Raw genomic sequence first — 15,739 nt, 5'->3', positions numbered from 1 at the left:
AGCCACGGATCATGACACACCCTAATTAATGGGCTAAATTTGTCACTCTTAACACAAAGCTGTTGATGTTTTGCTGACATGTATTGTCATACATAGGATTAGTTTTACCCATACTTGCCAACCTTGAGACCTCCAATTTCGGGAGGTGGGGGGTGGGGGTGTGGTTGGGGGCGTGACTAAGAGGGGAGGAGTATATTTACAGCTAGAATTCACCAAGTCAAGTATTTCATATATATATATATATATATATATATATATATATATATATATATATATATATATATATATATATACTGTATATACTGTATATATATATACTGTATATATATATATACTGTGTATATATATATATATAGTAAAATAAATATATATATATGATAAAATACATATATATATATATATATATATAGTAAAATAAATACATATATATATGATAAATATATATATATATATATATATATAGCTAGAATTCACTGAAAGTGAAGTATTTTCTTTATATATATATATATATATATATATATATATATATATATATATATATATATATATATATATATATATATATATATATATATCAAGAGGGACAGAGACAGCGCACAGTGCAAGTGGATCACATGTTACCATGGTGAGAAAACATGGAGAGACTGGAATGTAATAGAGTGATCTATGTTTGTCTGTTGCCATCTCCTGGTGAATGTTGGCTATAGCGTACTGTGGTTACTTTTTGGTTGGCCAACGATTTACGTGGTGTTGCGCACCTTACGTCAAGTGTGTGAGTCTGTTCTGAAGTCTACAGTAAAGAGACATACTTCATCCCCTCGCCTGTTTATTGCCTCCAACTCAATATATTACAACAACATTGCTCCATACGGACCTGGAGGGGGCTTGGCCTCCAGGTCCGCCTGAATTTCGGGAGATTTTCGGGAGAAAATGTGTCCCGGGAGGTTTTCGGGAGAGGCGCTGAATTTTGGGAGTCTCCCGGAAAATCCGGGAGGGTTGGCAAGTATGGTTTTACCATCTTCGTTGCACTAAAGCTATCAATGCCCCCATATTTTTAAATTTTAGATCCTATGTAGAAAAAAGTAAGGGCATTCACGGATTGAAAATTATGGCCAAGTTATTTTTCTCATTAGGTATAGTGTATTAATGATTGATTTCCACATTTCCTTGTCAGGCTAAGAGTTTGTGATGGCAGGCCAGGCAGTAGGGTTTGCCTCTGTGCTCCCTGAAGATTCCTTGGCTGAGCTGCTTCTGACAGAAGGTGCACACAAAGTGCTCGGGGTGATATTTCCTCTCCATAGCCGAGACACAGCGACCCACGATGGGCTGGCGGCAGCCGGCGCAAAGAGTGCCCCGCCGGGAGTGGAAGTGCGTCTGGCAGAGCGGCCGCCCGTCCAGCTCCATGAAGCGGCCGTCGGAGAAGGGCTTCAGACAGTCCTACAGAGTGGGACACATGGACGGGAGGTTGGAAGAGATCATGCTCGACGTGAGGACCAGAAGCTCACCGCACAGACGAAGCATTCCAGATGCCATGTGCCGTTAGCCGCAGTCAGGTACTTCTCCATCACGGGCTCCCCACAGCCCGCACACTTAGGGGCAAAGAGTTGGTAGAAGTCCTTGCGACAATATGGCTTCCCGTCCTTCTCGAGGAAACCTATTCAAACACATTCCCACTGACTAACAACAACAACTAACTAAATTTCATTACAAGTTTGACCTTTGACTACCATCATCTCCAAAGAAGTCCCCGCAGTGTGTGCAGAAGAAGTGATCGGGATGCCACGTCTGGTCCAAAGCTGTCAAGATGTTCTGCAACAAGGAATAACCCCCCCAAAAAAATTAATAGGTCACTTCTGACTCATCTTACAATAGAAAACAGCACGAAAGAGAAACATATACAGTAGTCGTATTATTGCCTGATTAGTCCTACTATCCCGTGTCGGATACAAACGGCCGAAATGAGTTTCCTCAGAAGGGTGGCTGGCATCTCCCTTAGAGATAGGGTGAGAAGTTCAGTCACCCGTGAGAGACTCGGAGTAGAGCCGCTGCTCCTTCGCTTGGAAAGGAGCCAGCTTAGGTGGTTCGGGCATCTCGTGCGGATGCCTCACGAGGAAGTCCTCGTTGCACATCCCACTGGGAGGAGACCTCGTGGCAGGCCAAGGACCAGATGGGGGGGATTACATCTCCTCTCTGGCCTGGGAACGCTTCGGGATTCCCCAGGAGGAAGTTGCTAATGTTGCTCTGGAGAGGGAAGTCTGGGGGTCTCTGCTGGAGCTGTTGCCTCCGCGACCTGATTCCGGATAAGCGGTTGAAGATGGATGGATGGATGGATGGAGTCCTACTGTGGGTTTGAGTATTGCATGTGGACTAAAACATCAACTTCTTACCGTACGGTACAGTATGCTGTTTATGTAATTTGTAATATCTGACCCTGCTGTCCTGCACTTATACTTCTCTACAACATTCAGGCTTCGAGCGGTTTATGTTTGAAAATGTAAAATGTAGCATTCCTCCAGACAGCTGGGAGATACAGCGGTTAGACGGAGTATTGCAGAGGCTGATTTGAGGAGAGGCCAGCTCGCAGAGGAGAAGAGAGACAGTTAAGTTAAGTTAAAGTACCAATGATTGTCACACACACACACACTAGGTGTGGTGAAATGTGTCCTCTGCATTTGACCCATATATGGCGTCACATTAGTGCCAAAAATCCGAGCGCATAAAAACTGTTATCGCGCGCTGATTCTCCACTTCGTGCACGACACCATTTTGCGCGCGCATGGTGCCTTTTTGCGCGCGCGCGACACCTTTCTGCGCGCTCTCTGTGTACTCCTGGCATCTCTCCTCGCGCTGTCATGTTTCTTTTTGGCACTTTGGGGGCGGGTATGCTTAGACGGCCCCTTCTTTCTGATTGGCTCTGAGCATTTTTCATATGACCAATCATTCTCCAGCGTAGCAACGTTGTAGCCATCTTACCTCGGACATCTAGCCTCAATCATTACATTGATGTCAATGGTACATGTACTAATTAAATTACCATAACTTGCTCGATTTTCGACCAATTTACAAACGGTTTGCCTTGTTACAAATCTTATTACATGTAGATATGACATAGGATGCTGTACCTGTTGAAATTACCTCTTTCGCTTAAAAAAAAAAAGACTTAATTGTGCAACATAGTTGTGTAGGGTTAGGGTTAGTCAGTTCTCTGATTATTTTAAACTGTTTCAGAATATATTATTAAAAGCTATTTTTAACATTTTAAAAACAAAATTCAAAGATTATTTCATTAATTTTATGGCTGAATCAAAAGAAATTCCTTAAATTAGAAAACAAATGTTCAAGAAGAAGTGAAAATATAAAATAATGTTATGGTTGGATGTTGTTGCTGGTGGACCAGTTCTGGCTGAAAGATGTGATTATGGTGTTTGTTGTCTTATTATTTATTTGGGTCACATTTTGTATTACCCTGTATTGTGTTTATGTGGTATGAAATAACCTTTATCAGGGCGCGACATTTTTTTATCCACTTCTTCCTCCGTAAATCTTGATACATATTGACGATGACCCGCCCTGCTATACTTCTGATTGGCTCTGAGCATTTTTCAGCGTTTTTCGCCTGACCAATCAGAAAGAAGGGGCCGTCTAAGCATACCTGCCCCCAAAGTGCCAAAAAGAAACATGACAGCGCGAGGAGAGATGCCAGGAGCAGGGGCGCCGCTAGGGATTTTGGGCCCCATGAAAATAATCTTTACAGGGCCCCCAACAGAGTGTCATTATTTTTTCTGTATTATAATTTCATCATCATTAGGGGCCTCTCTGGGCCCCCCTCCATCATGGGCCCCTAGAATCCGTCTCCTTTTCCCCCCCTTTTCGGCGCCCCTGGCCAGGAGTACACAGAGAGCGCGCAGAAAGGCGTCGCGCGCGCGCAGAAAGGCACCGCGCGCGCGCAAAAAGGTACCACGCGCGCGCAAAATGGTGTCGCGCGCGCACGAAGTGGAGAATCAGCGCGCGATAACAGTTTTTATGCGCTCGGATTTTTGGCACTAATGTGACGCCATACCCATCCCCTTGTTCACACCCTGGGAGGTGAGGGGAGCAGTGGGCAGCGGCGGTGCCGCGCTCGGGAATTATTTTTGGTGATTTAACCCCCAATTCCAACCCTTGATGCTGAGTGCCAAGCAGGGAGGTAATGGGTCCCATTTTTATAGTCTTTGGTATGACTCGGCCGGGGTTTGAACTCACGATCTACCTAAGCGGACACTCTAACCACTAGGCCACTGAGTAGGCCTAGTGGTTAGGAAACGTACTGCAACTACCATCGCATGGCAGGTCTCTCCACATGTTTGCACTACGTGCAACAGGGACTGTCACTCAAGAATTGGCTTGTACAGCCATGCTAGGCGTTGTCAACAAACATGAATGTACCGTATCAACAAAACATCAAGTTAAAATGTGAAAATTATGATTAAATATGTACATTGTATTACAACACAACACTCATTATCACTGAAAATATATTAATAATAATTAAATAAAATAGTATGACAAAACTATTTAAATAAAAACAATAAACTATTAATAATATTTAAAGTACCATTAAAAAAGAGAAAAATAAATAAATTAAATCAAAAATTAAACATCAAATTGAAATAAGTGTCTGACTCAAGAGCGTAAATTAGTAGGGATGTCCGATAATGGCTTTTTGCCGATATCCCGATATTGACCAAACCCTTAATTACCGATACCGATATCAACCGATACCGATATATACATTCGTGGAATTAACACATTATTATGCCTAATTTGGACAACCAGGTATGGTGAAGATAAGGCCCTTTTTTTAATAAAAATAAATAAATAAAATAAGAAATAAATTAAAAACATTTTCTTGAATAAAAAAGAAAGTAAAACAATATAAAAACAGTTACATAGAAACTAGTAATTAATGAAAATGAGTAAAATTAACTGTAAAAGGTTAGTACTATTAGTGGACCAGCAGCACGCACAATCATGTGTGCTTACGGACTGTATCCCTTGCAGACTGTATTGATATATATTGATATATAATGTAGGAACCAGAATATTAATAACAGAAAGAAACAACCCTTTTGTGTGAATGAGGGAGGGAGGTTTTTGGGGTTGGTGTACTAATTGTAAGTGTATCTTGTGTTTTTTATGTTGATTTATTTAAAAAAAACAAAAAACGATACCTATAATAAAAGCCGTTTCCGATAATTTCCGATATTACATTTTAAAGCATTTATCAGCCGGTAATATCGGCAGGCCGATATTATCGGACATCTCTATAAATTAGCATGGTCATCCGTGACTAAGCTGCCAAAGAAGAAAAATATCTGATCCTGCTGTCCTGCACTTAAACTTCTCAACAACATTCAGGCTTTAATCGTTTTTTTTTGTTTGTTTTGTTTTTTACTGCAACTTTCTTGACTTTGTGGATTATTTTGACTCATTTGGTTTATTTCTTTTGTTGACTTTGTGGATTATTTTGACTCATTTGGTTTATTTCTATTGTTCAAAGTGGCTGTTATCATTAATAACTGCCAGAAGGAGCATTTACAATACAAGCAGTACAGGCCAAAAGTTTGCACACACCTCATTTCAATGCGTTTTCTCTATTTTCAATGACTATTTACATTGTAGATTGTCACTGAAGGCATCAAAACTATGACACCTGTAAAGTGAAAACCCTTTCAGGTGACTACCTCTGGAAGCTCAATGAGAGAATGCCAAGAGTGTGCAAAGCAGTAATCAGAGCAAAGGGTATTTTGAAGAAACTAGACTATAAAGCATGTTTTTAGTTATTTCACCTTTTTTTTTGTTAAGTACATAACTCCACATGTGTTCATTCATAGTTTTGATGCCTTCAGTGACAATCTACAATGTAAATAGTCATGAAAATAAAGAAAACACATTGAATGAGAAGGTGTGTCCAAACTTTTGGCCTGTATGCATATGTGTTTTTCTTTATTTTTTCAAGCTGCATCACCTCCCCTGAAGGCTCGCTTTCAAAACCAAATCCACGATGGAGATGTCAACAGACGATTACAATGGACTAACATTTGCTGTATGATGAATATGAATAAAACAAAGTTCTCTCACCTGTACAATGGGCCCTCCGCAGTAAGCACAGCGTGGCGAGAAGAGCTGATGGTAGTCCTTAGTGCAGTACGCACGTCCTTCCCTCTCAAAATAGCCGGTGGTGCTCAGTTCTGTCGTACACGCCGCACACACAAAGTGCTCCGGGTGCCACATTTCACCCATGGCTGTGATCATCTAAGCAATATAGCAAAAAAGGACGATTAATGTATTCATGTTTTAACACTTCACTGATGGTTGGTGTAACCTTGTAATACCTTCCCCGCAATGGTTTTGTTACAGGCGGCACAGTGACCCTTGGCTGTGGTGCGGACGCCGATCTTTTCCAGGTCAGTCTTCAGCCCTCCAAGAAGATTGTCTATACTGTCTGCATCTTTGCTCCCTGCGGAATCCTTTGCATCTGAATCCAAATTACTGACGGTTCCCTGTTGGCCATCTTCTGTTGTCTCTTGTAAAAGTGGTGAAGATTCTGCATCCTACATAGAGATAAGGTCAGCGAGGTGAGGCTCTTGGGTAACATCAGAATGCTTATTGAAACAATGCTGCTCTCTGCTGGTCTTTAAGGCCACACTGCAAAATAGAGCTGACAGAATATTAAATAAGACTAGATTATAGGGAGAAAATACTAAAAACTAGTGAAATTATCTGTCTGTGCAGCTAATTAATTGTACTTGATAAGTTATCCTAGATTTGTACACTATATCCAGAAATTAGCAGGATGTTTAAGATAGAAATATGTATTTTATTCTGAAAAAAAAGCATTATACAACGTGCAATTCTTAATTTAAGTCTCCTCGGGATGTTCTATGTGGGGAAAAGCATTTTCTCATTTTAACATTTTTAAACTAAAATAGACAAAATATAATTATTCATGCTAAAATTAAGATTATCGTCTAAAGTCAACGACTAAAAATAACTAAATAGTAAAGATGTCCAATAATATCGGCCTGCCGATGTAATATCGGAAATTATCGGTATCGGTTTTTGTATTATCGGTATCTTTTTTTTTTTTTTTTTTTCTTCTTCTTTTTTTTTTAATTAAATCAACATAAAAAACACAAGATACACTTACAATTAGTGCACCAACCCAAAAAACCTCCCTCCCCCATTTACACTCATTCAGACTCATTCACACAAAAGGGTTGTTTCTTTCTGTTATTAATATTCTGGTTCCTACATTATATGTCAATATATATCAATACAGTCTGCAAGGGATACAGTCCGTAAGCACACATGATTGTGCGTGCTGCTGGTCCACTAATAGTACTAACCTTTAACAGTTAATTTTACTCATTTTCATTAATTACTAGTTTCTATGTAACTGTTTTTATATTGTTTTACTTTATTTTTTATTCAAGAAAATGTTTTTAATTTATTTATCTTATTTTATTAAAAAAAAAATGTAAGTACCTTATCTTCACCATACCTGGTTGTCCAAATTAGGCATAATTATGTGTTAATTCCAAGACTGCATATATCGGTTGCTATCGGTATCGGTTGATATCGGTATCGGTAATTAAAGAGTTGGACAATATCGGAATATCGGATATCGGCAAAAAGCCATTATCGGACATCCCTACTAAATAGCTCTTAAAACTAGGGACATTTCTAGGTCTAGGTTTCTATAAGATATGTTTGGCAAGAGGCAAATAATTTGCATTGCACTTTCTGAAGTTATGTGCTGAATAAAACTCACCTGAGATCCCAAACTCATCAGATCTTGTAAAATAGAATCCAGCTCTTTGGTGGGAGAATCGTCATCCTGGGATGCTTCCACGGGAGGAGTCAGGTCGCTAAAACAAAAGGGGCAAGAACACCAGAAACTGAGGTAAGGCATTTTAGTAGTCGTTTATGGCAGTGATTTTCAACCACTGTGCCGCGGCACACTAGTGTGCCGTGAGCTATTGTCTGGTGTGCCGTGGGAAATTATGCAACTTCACCTAATTGGTCCAAAAAATATTTTTGGCCAATCAATACTCATAATAATGTGCCGTTGTCTAGTGCCTGTGCTGTGTATAGCTTGGCAGGGTAATCTTGTAATACTCCATATCAGTAGGTGGCAGCAGGTAGTTCATTGCTTTGTAGAAGTCGGAACACGTCAAGGATGGTTAGTCGTGATCCCAATATGCAGAGCACAGCGGGAGACAGTGTGCAGGTAAAAAGGTATGTAACGCTTAAATCAAAAATTAACAAAAGGCAAGTCCCGCTCGGAAAAGGCACTGAAGCATAGGGATGGCTATGTAAAACAAAAGTAAAACTGAACTGGCTACAAAGTCAACAAAAACAGAATTCTGGACGACAGCAAAAACTTACAGCGTGTGGAGCAAAGACGGCGTCCACAAAGTACATCCGTACATGACATGACAATCAACAATGTCCCCATATAGAAGGATAGCGTACGCACAACTTAAATAGTCTTGATTGCGAAAACAAAGCAGGTGCGGGCAATAGCACTCAAAGGAAGGCGTGAAGCTGCTACAGGAGAACACCAACAAAACAGGAAGGGTCACCAAAATAACAGCGCAAGACAGGAACTAAAGCACGACACACAGGAAACAACAACAAACTCAAAATAAAGCACGACAACCTGGTGGAGTTTCATTTTTGAACCTTTTCTGCTGGTGGTGTGCCTCCGTATTTTTTTTAATGAAAAAAATGTGCCTTGGCTCAAAAAAGGTTGAAAAACACTTGTCTATGGTAAACACATATTTGCACAGTAACGTTGAATCCTCTAAATTAGTACAATTTGGAATTTTATGGACACATACCACCAAAAATTGGCACAAAACTTTGGCTCTCGAACGGTCATCACATGTGACATTGCACAAGGTTTCAGAGTTCTGTAGGCATTGAAAGCAAGCAGGGGTGTCCAAAATGTGGCCTCCAGGGGCATTTTCTGGCTCACAGCTCATTTTTCTATTGGCCCTTGGCATATTCTAAGGAGGGGTATCCCGATCAAATATTCATATTGGATATCGGTGTAATAACAGCAAATAAACAAGAATCGATCCGATACAAGCAGTCCTGCATCGTGTTTACTCGAGCAAAGCTGGCCAGCGGGTTCCTATCTAAATGTCCTCCAATAAGAACACAAGTTTGATCTTTCCTTGTATTTTAGTGAAGTAATTTACAAAAGGTGAACATAGTAGGTTATAGGCTACTATAGCTTGTGTAACGGAGGCCAGCCATGCATACGTTTAAATCTCACTCCCTGACAACTTCAATAGTGTGCTGGCTGCCAAGTTAGCCAGCCCAGGATTTTAGCTTGGTGGTCAGCATGCTCGCCTCTCATCCGGAGGACTAGGGTTTGCGTCCCCGTGCGGAATGGAATAAAGGCATGGGTCTGAACCACATGGGTTACACTAGTAATTACTGAACACAACAACAGTAGTGGGCCTCATCCGTGACAACAACGACATGGACTACAGGGAGGAGGTGAAACATCTGGTTGACTGGTGCAGAACCAACAACCTGGTTCTGATTGTCGACAAGACCAAGGAGATTATCGTCGACTTCAGGAGGCACCAGTTCAGCCACACTCCACTCTTCATCAACGACACAGCAGTGGAGATCGTAAGCAGCACCAAGTTCCTGGGAGTGCAGATAGCTGACATTATGACCTGGTCCCTACACACCGGAGCTCTTGTAAAAAGAGCTCAGCAGCGCATGCACTTTTTGCGTCGGATGAAAAGAGCACAGCTCCCTCCCCCCATTCTCACCACATTCTACAGAGGCACTATAGAGAGCCTACTGACCAACTGCATCTCTGTCTGGACTGGAGCTTGCAGTACCTCAGACTGGAAGTGTCTCCAGAGAGTGGTGAGGACGGCGGAAAAGATCATCAGGACTCCTCTTCCTCCTATCCACGAAATCGCAAAAAGCCGCTGCCTGACCAGGGCTCAGAAAATCTGCAGACACTCCTCGCACCCCCACCAAGGACTGTTTTCACTGCTGGACTCTAGAAAGAGGTTCCGCAGCCTCCGAAGCAGAACCTCCAGGTTTTGTAACAGCTTCTTCCCTCAGGCCATAAGACTCTTGAACACATCATAATAATCCCCTCAATTCCCCCCAAAACCGGATTTACTCGCTGGAATATAAAGACAATATAACATACATCCGCCCTGCGATGAGGTGGCGACTTGTCCAGGGTGTACCCCGCCTTCCGCCCGATTGTAGCTGAGATAGGCTCCAGCGCCCCCCGCGACCCCGAAGGGAATAAGCGGTAGAAAATGGATGGATGGATGGATAACATACATCCATAAACGTGGATGCATATGTAAAAGTGCAATATATTTGTCTGTACAGTAATCTATTTATTTATATCTGCACATTATTGCTCTTTTATCCTGCACTACAAGGAGCTAATGCAACAAAATGTCATTCTTATCTGTACTGTAAAGTTCAAATTTGAATGACAATAAAAAGAAGTCTAAGTCTAACTAAACAATCAAGCTCGTCACACATAATAAATGTCCTTGATTTAACAATATTGCTGAAATAAGTAACGTGTCAATATAAACAAGTATCAGACAATTGGATATACTTGCATATTATCCTTAAAGTGTCCACGAACAAACGTCTTTGTGTCGTGCCCTTGATTTGATGTAACCACTAAGCAGTGATGGGCAAGTGACTTGGAAAACTTAGTAAGCTTAGCTACAAGTTACTCTTGGTTAAATGTAGCTAAGCTACAGGGGAAGCTATCCAAAGAGAATTGTGTCAAGCTACACTACAAGCTACACAGAAAAAGTAGCTTGCTACATTATATAAATATATAACGTAATGTACTACTTTCCACCTTGTTCATTAACCCTTGTGCAACGTTCATATTGTTGTTACTCAGCCAGCGTTTGTGGGTCTGATGGACCAATAAACCTCCTATTCAGTATTTTAACATAAAAGTGTTTGATTGTGAGGCATTAAAAGCCACAAAATGCAACGGGTCCATCAGACCCACAAACGCTGGCTGAGTAACAACAATATGAACGTTGCACAGAAAATTTCTCTGCCAGTTTCTGCATCCCACAGGGATTCTTCTTTTGTGTTTCTGCACCTGCGGTTCCCAAACAAGGTTGCAACATTGTTTGTCAACACTGTCTGCTCTCATTTTCTCGCACATTTCACCCTCTGATGTTCTGTGTACCTACACTCTGTCCTCCTCCTGTCTAGGCCTGCTGTGTGTGTGTGTGTGTGTGTGTGTGTGTGTGTGTGTGTGTGTGTGTGTGTGTGTGTGTGTGTGTGTGTGTGTGTGTGGTACACAGAACATCAATTTCCACACTTCTATTAGCCCCGGACATCTTATATGTAATAGAAATGTGTAGGGGGGGGTGTATGGTGTGTGGTCATTAAATATGTATTCTGATATATGTTCTTCACAGAAAATGAGCCAAGTCAGTGAGTCTCAGTTTGAAAAATTAATTAATTGTATAATTTTTCTTTTAATAAAAAAAAGAACACGGGTCCCACAGACCCGAACATCAAACACTAGCTAGAAACATACCCTTTCCTTTGTCTGGAATTTCAACATGTCTTTTAAATTGCGTACCATGTACACAATGAGGGAAGAAACACAGGAAACAAATTAAATGAATGTCAATTTAATGTTTTTGCATGTTCACAAAATTTAAAGTTTAAAGCACATGCTACAGCATGCAGTACATACTATGTTGCTGTCAAAATTGAAAGAACAAAGACATTAAACAATTTAAAAAAAAAATGAAGTGCTTTATTAACGCACATTATTTCTGGGCTTTCGCGGTCCAAATAAAACGATATATCAGGCCAGAACTGGCCCCCGGGCCTTTAGTTTGTGGTATAGGACCAAAGTGAAAATGTGCTAATGGGCCAAACACAGCGATTTTTAATTGTGAAACACATACAAGCCTAAATGTAAATAATAAATAACATGGATAGGTGGCAACTAGTTCGCCTTGCGGACGTGCAATCACTGATTGTGTGAGCTTGAAAGAGGTCAGTATGAAAATTTATTAAATTTGGGAAGCCAAAAAAAGATATTTTTACATTTTAAAAAAAATGGCAAGTGTGGAGAATGCATATATTTTTAAGAGTTCTTTCTTTATTCATAGTCATGTTTAAAACAGCTAATATTTTCCCATGTGTACTCTTTTTGCTTGTATCTTACGTCCGCAGGTAAACTCTGTGCTTTACCTTGAAGGGGTTGGAATGTGGTAATATAGCATACTCCCTTTTTACCTTATCAGTATTAGAACAAAGAGGCTGTATTCCTTTCTGGGCAGGGTGGGGGCTGTTTTCGTATTCAATAAGTTGTCTCTTCCCGTTTGATTTTCAGACCACTTCTGGATGCTGGTATTAACGCATTTGTAAGGACTGGTCTCCTAAAGCTTTAGTAAAACTTGATAATATTCCTATTCTGTTTTACTCAACATATATGTCATCTGAAAAGAACTTGGGATTGACCAGTGACTTTTATTCCCTGAGAGGAAGACTGATCAGACGCAACAATTTGGGGGCTTGTCCGGGATTCCATTGTTACCAACAATACATTCAATTGATCATTAAACGATAACCAGTCATCACATTTTCCCCACCGGCCATCACATTTTTCCGTGTCAAACTCCCTGTCCATTTTGTCTCTTTTGCCGTAATTTTAGTGCACACGTTAATGCCACAGGTATCTCGCAACCAGCCCCCAAATTGTTGCGTCTGACCAGTCTTCCTCTCAGGGAATAAAAGTCACTGGTCAAATTCTTTTCATATGACATATATGTTGAGTAAGAAGGACCATCAAGACAGAATAGGAATATTATCAAGTTTTACTAAAGCTTTAGGAGACCAGTCCTTACAAATGCGCTAATACCAGCATCCAAAAGTGGTCGGAAATGAAACGGGAAGAGACAACTTATTGAATACAAAAACAGCCCCCACCGTGCCCAGGAAGGAATATAGCCTCTTTGTTGTAATACTGATAAGGTAAAAAGGGAGTATGCTATACTCCCACATTCCATCTCCTTCAAGGTAAAACACAGAGTTTACTTGCGGACATAAGATACAAGCAAAAGGAGTACACATGGGAAAATGTTAGCTGCTTTAAACATGACTATGAATAAAGAAAGAACTCTTAAAAATATATGCATTCTCCACAGAAGCCACTTTAGTGTAATGTGAAACAACTCGGTGGGAGTTTTTGAGTGTGTTTATGAATACCTGTACACTTTTAGGTTTGATCTCTTCCTAGGTCCATTTTTGGCTGCAGCTTGCACCTGTAACCAAACACCCACACAACATACCTTATTACCGTATTTCACTGTGCTGTGGTTCGTGTTTGTGGTTTATGTTTACCTCACTGGCAGTTGAATTAGTGCTTGTTGAAGCAGTTGGATTAAGGGCTATCTCCTCCAACAGCAAATCTATGACAGAACAACAACATAGCAACACTTGCTGAAATGAACGTGTGCTATTTTTCTACCCGTAAAAATGTATTCCACTTTTTGGTGTTAACAGTTAAATCATTTGCGTGATTACATTTCCTTTAAGTAGACATGTGTTCAAAGACGGTTTCCTCAGGAAGTGGTGTAACAATCTTTAAAGAAGTAAAACTCGTGTGACAAATACATGAAAGCCATTTGTGCCTGTAAAGGATAATATTCACATTATTTTTTCTTGTGATTTTATTTTGCAGTGAGCAACCATATTGCACTAATATTTCTCATGAACAGGTTATATTAGACATTTAATTTTAGAAAAACAACCACAGCTATAAACACAGTTAAATTAACACCATAGCGTAGTGTAATATCCTTAAAAAACATAATTTTTGTACTATTTCTTAGTGCATGACCACTCTTATTTCACCTCTTCTACAGTAAGTAGCATCTATTGCTTTGGAATATGAAGTCAGCGGATCAATTTGACAATAATCAAGAAAATGAAGCACGAAAAAGTAGCCTTACCGAGCTCATCCATGTTACCTTCTGCTTTGAAAAACAATGTGTTTGAAGATTGTTTTTCGCCCCGCAACTGCTTTGTTACCAAGGTAACGACCACGTGTCATGTCTTCACTTCCTCTGACAAAAGTTCAGTTTTTTTTTGCTGATCCAAGAAGTGTTCGTATTCAAAATGAGATCACTGGTCGAGACTAATGAATCAGCTGATTTTTTTTGGGGGGGGGGTATTTTAGTAACAAGCGTGTCATAAGATTCACTTTTATGTTGACTCAAAACTGTGTTTGAATTGTACACTAATATAAAAAATAGTACTACAGTACTATTTTTTCCTACATCCGCTCACTATTACTGCAAATAATTGGCTAATTGTCATGATCTTCCATTTGTCTTTGCTTGGTGTTATTTCTGTTGTCTCTTTTTTCTTGTTTCCACTTCCTGTGTGTTTTCATTTCCTGCCATTTTTTGTCTGTTCTGAACGCTGCCTCCCTCACCTGTCCCTGATTTCTCACCAGGATGCTGTATACGCAGGTCCAGTTTATATTTCAGTGTTTAATGGCGATGCTACTGAGGCGTTTGCTTTCTGTGCACTCCCTAGCTGCACTAGGTTTGTGTGCTAATAAATTTACTTTTTACTTGCACGCCGCTTGCCATCTCTGCATCTTGGGGTCACATTGCAAGCAATGCTGCCAGCTCATCCCAGTAATGTCGTTTAAGGAGGGGAAAACAATAATATTGACGCATTATTGAATTTAATTCCAGCAATCCTTTGTTCAATAAATTTCTGTTTGTACATTTTTTTTTATATAGAAAATGCATGTATAGTTGTTTTTAATTTATTCATAAATGTATTTAATTTGAGGGGGTTTTATATGTGTAATGTCCAATATAAGACAATTAATTTTTCATTAATTTAAGAATAAGCTTTAGCTTGATGCCTATTACCTCTCGCACTCTCATTCAGAGGACTCAGGTTCTAACCCAGGTCAGGATGCAGAAAGTGCTGAATCGGTTGGCTTACACTTACTTGTATTGTTTTTGCCTTGTTATTTATCGATTAACTCTGCCACGATATGTATTCGACAGGGTTTGCATGTCAGAATCAGAATCAGCTTTATTGGCCGAGTACGGAATTTGACATGGTAGACTGTGCTCTCTTTGTTCAATGTAAGAAATAAAGAAAAACGCAAAAACTGCGTGTGTGCCAGTGCCATCTTGGTATGAAAACAAGAGAGAAACATTAAAGATCACAAAGGACAAAGACTAGAGATGTCCGATAATGGCTTTTTTGCCGATATCCGATATTCCGATATTGTCCAACTCTTGATTACCGATTCCGATATAAACCGATACCGAGTCGTGGAATTAACACATTATTATGCCTAATTTTGTTGTGATGCCCCGCTGGATGCATTAAACAATGCAACAAGGTTTTCCAAAATAAATCAACTCAAGTTATGGAAAAAAATGCCAACATGGCACTGCCATATTTATTATGGAAGTCACAAAGTGCATTATTTTTTTTAACATGCCTCAAAACAGCAGCTTGGAATTTGGGACATGCTCTCCCTGAGAGAGCATGAGGAGGTTGAGGTGGGCGGGGGTTGAGGTGGGAGGGGGGGGCTAGGGGGGTGTATATTGTAGCGTCCCGGAAGAGTTAGTGCTGCAAGGGGTTCTGGGTATTTGTTCTGTTGTGTTTA

General features: G+C 40.2%; 1 protein-coding gene across 1 annotated transcript; it reads right to left on the bottom strand.

Annotated features, from left to right (window-relative positions):
- Positions 1-550: 550 nt before the first annotated feature.
- Positions 551-14,172, bottom strand: lpxn (leupaxin). The gene is made up of 9 exons (XM_061977874.1): positions 14,049-14,172; positions 13,438-13,505; positions 13,303-13,358; positions 7,814-7,910; positions 6,375-6,593; positions 6,121-6,294; positions 1,728-1,809; positions 1,506-1,654; positions 551-1,437 (listed from the first exon to the last, which is right to left on the bottom strand). The coding sequence occupies exons 1-9, from the start codon at positions 14,059-14,061 to the stop codon at positions 1,171-1,173; spliced, it is 1,125 nt and encodes a 374-aa protein (XP_061833858.1). The 5' UTR covers positions 14,062-14,172; the 3' UTR covers positions 551-1,170.
- Positions 14,173-15,739: the final 1,567 nt, after the last annotated feature.

This window comes from Nerophis lumbriciformis, linkage group LG18, assembly GCF_033978685.3.
Source record: "Nerophis lumbriciformis linkage group LG18, RoL_Nlum_v2.1, whole genome shotgun sequence".
In the NCBI taxonomy this organism is placed as follows: Eukaryota; Metazoa; Chordata; class Actinopteri; order Syngnathiformes; family Syngnathidae; genus Nerophis; species Nerophis lumbriciformis.
The sequence above is the reverse complement of the archived record's forward strand: the minus strand, read 5'-3'. Positions and strand labels throughout refer to the sequence as shown.

Bases quoted from the DNA above. Each gene is read 5' to 3' on its own strand.
- lpxn (XM_061977874.1), bottom strand. The intron at 13,359-13,437 runs GTAAACATAAAC...GTTTGGTTACAG, and splicing joins CTAATTCAACTGCCAGTGAG to GTGCAAGCTGCAGCCAAAAA. The intron at 1,810-6,120 runs GTGAGAGAACTT...TCCTTGTTGCAG, and splicing joins GCGGAGGGCCCATTGTACAG to AACATCTTGACAGCTTTGGA.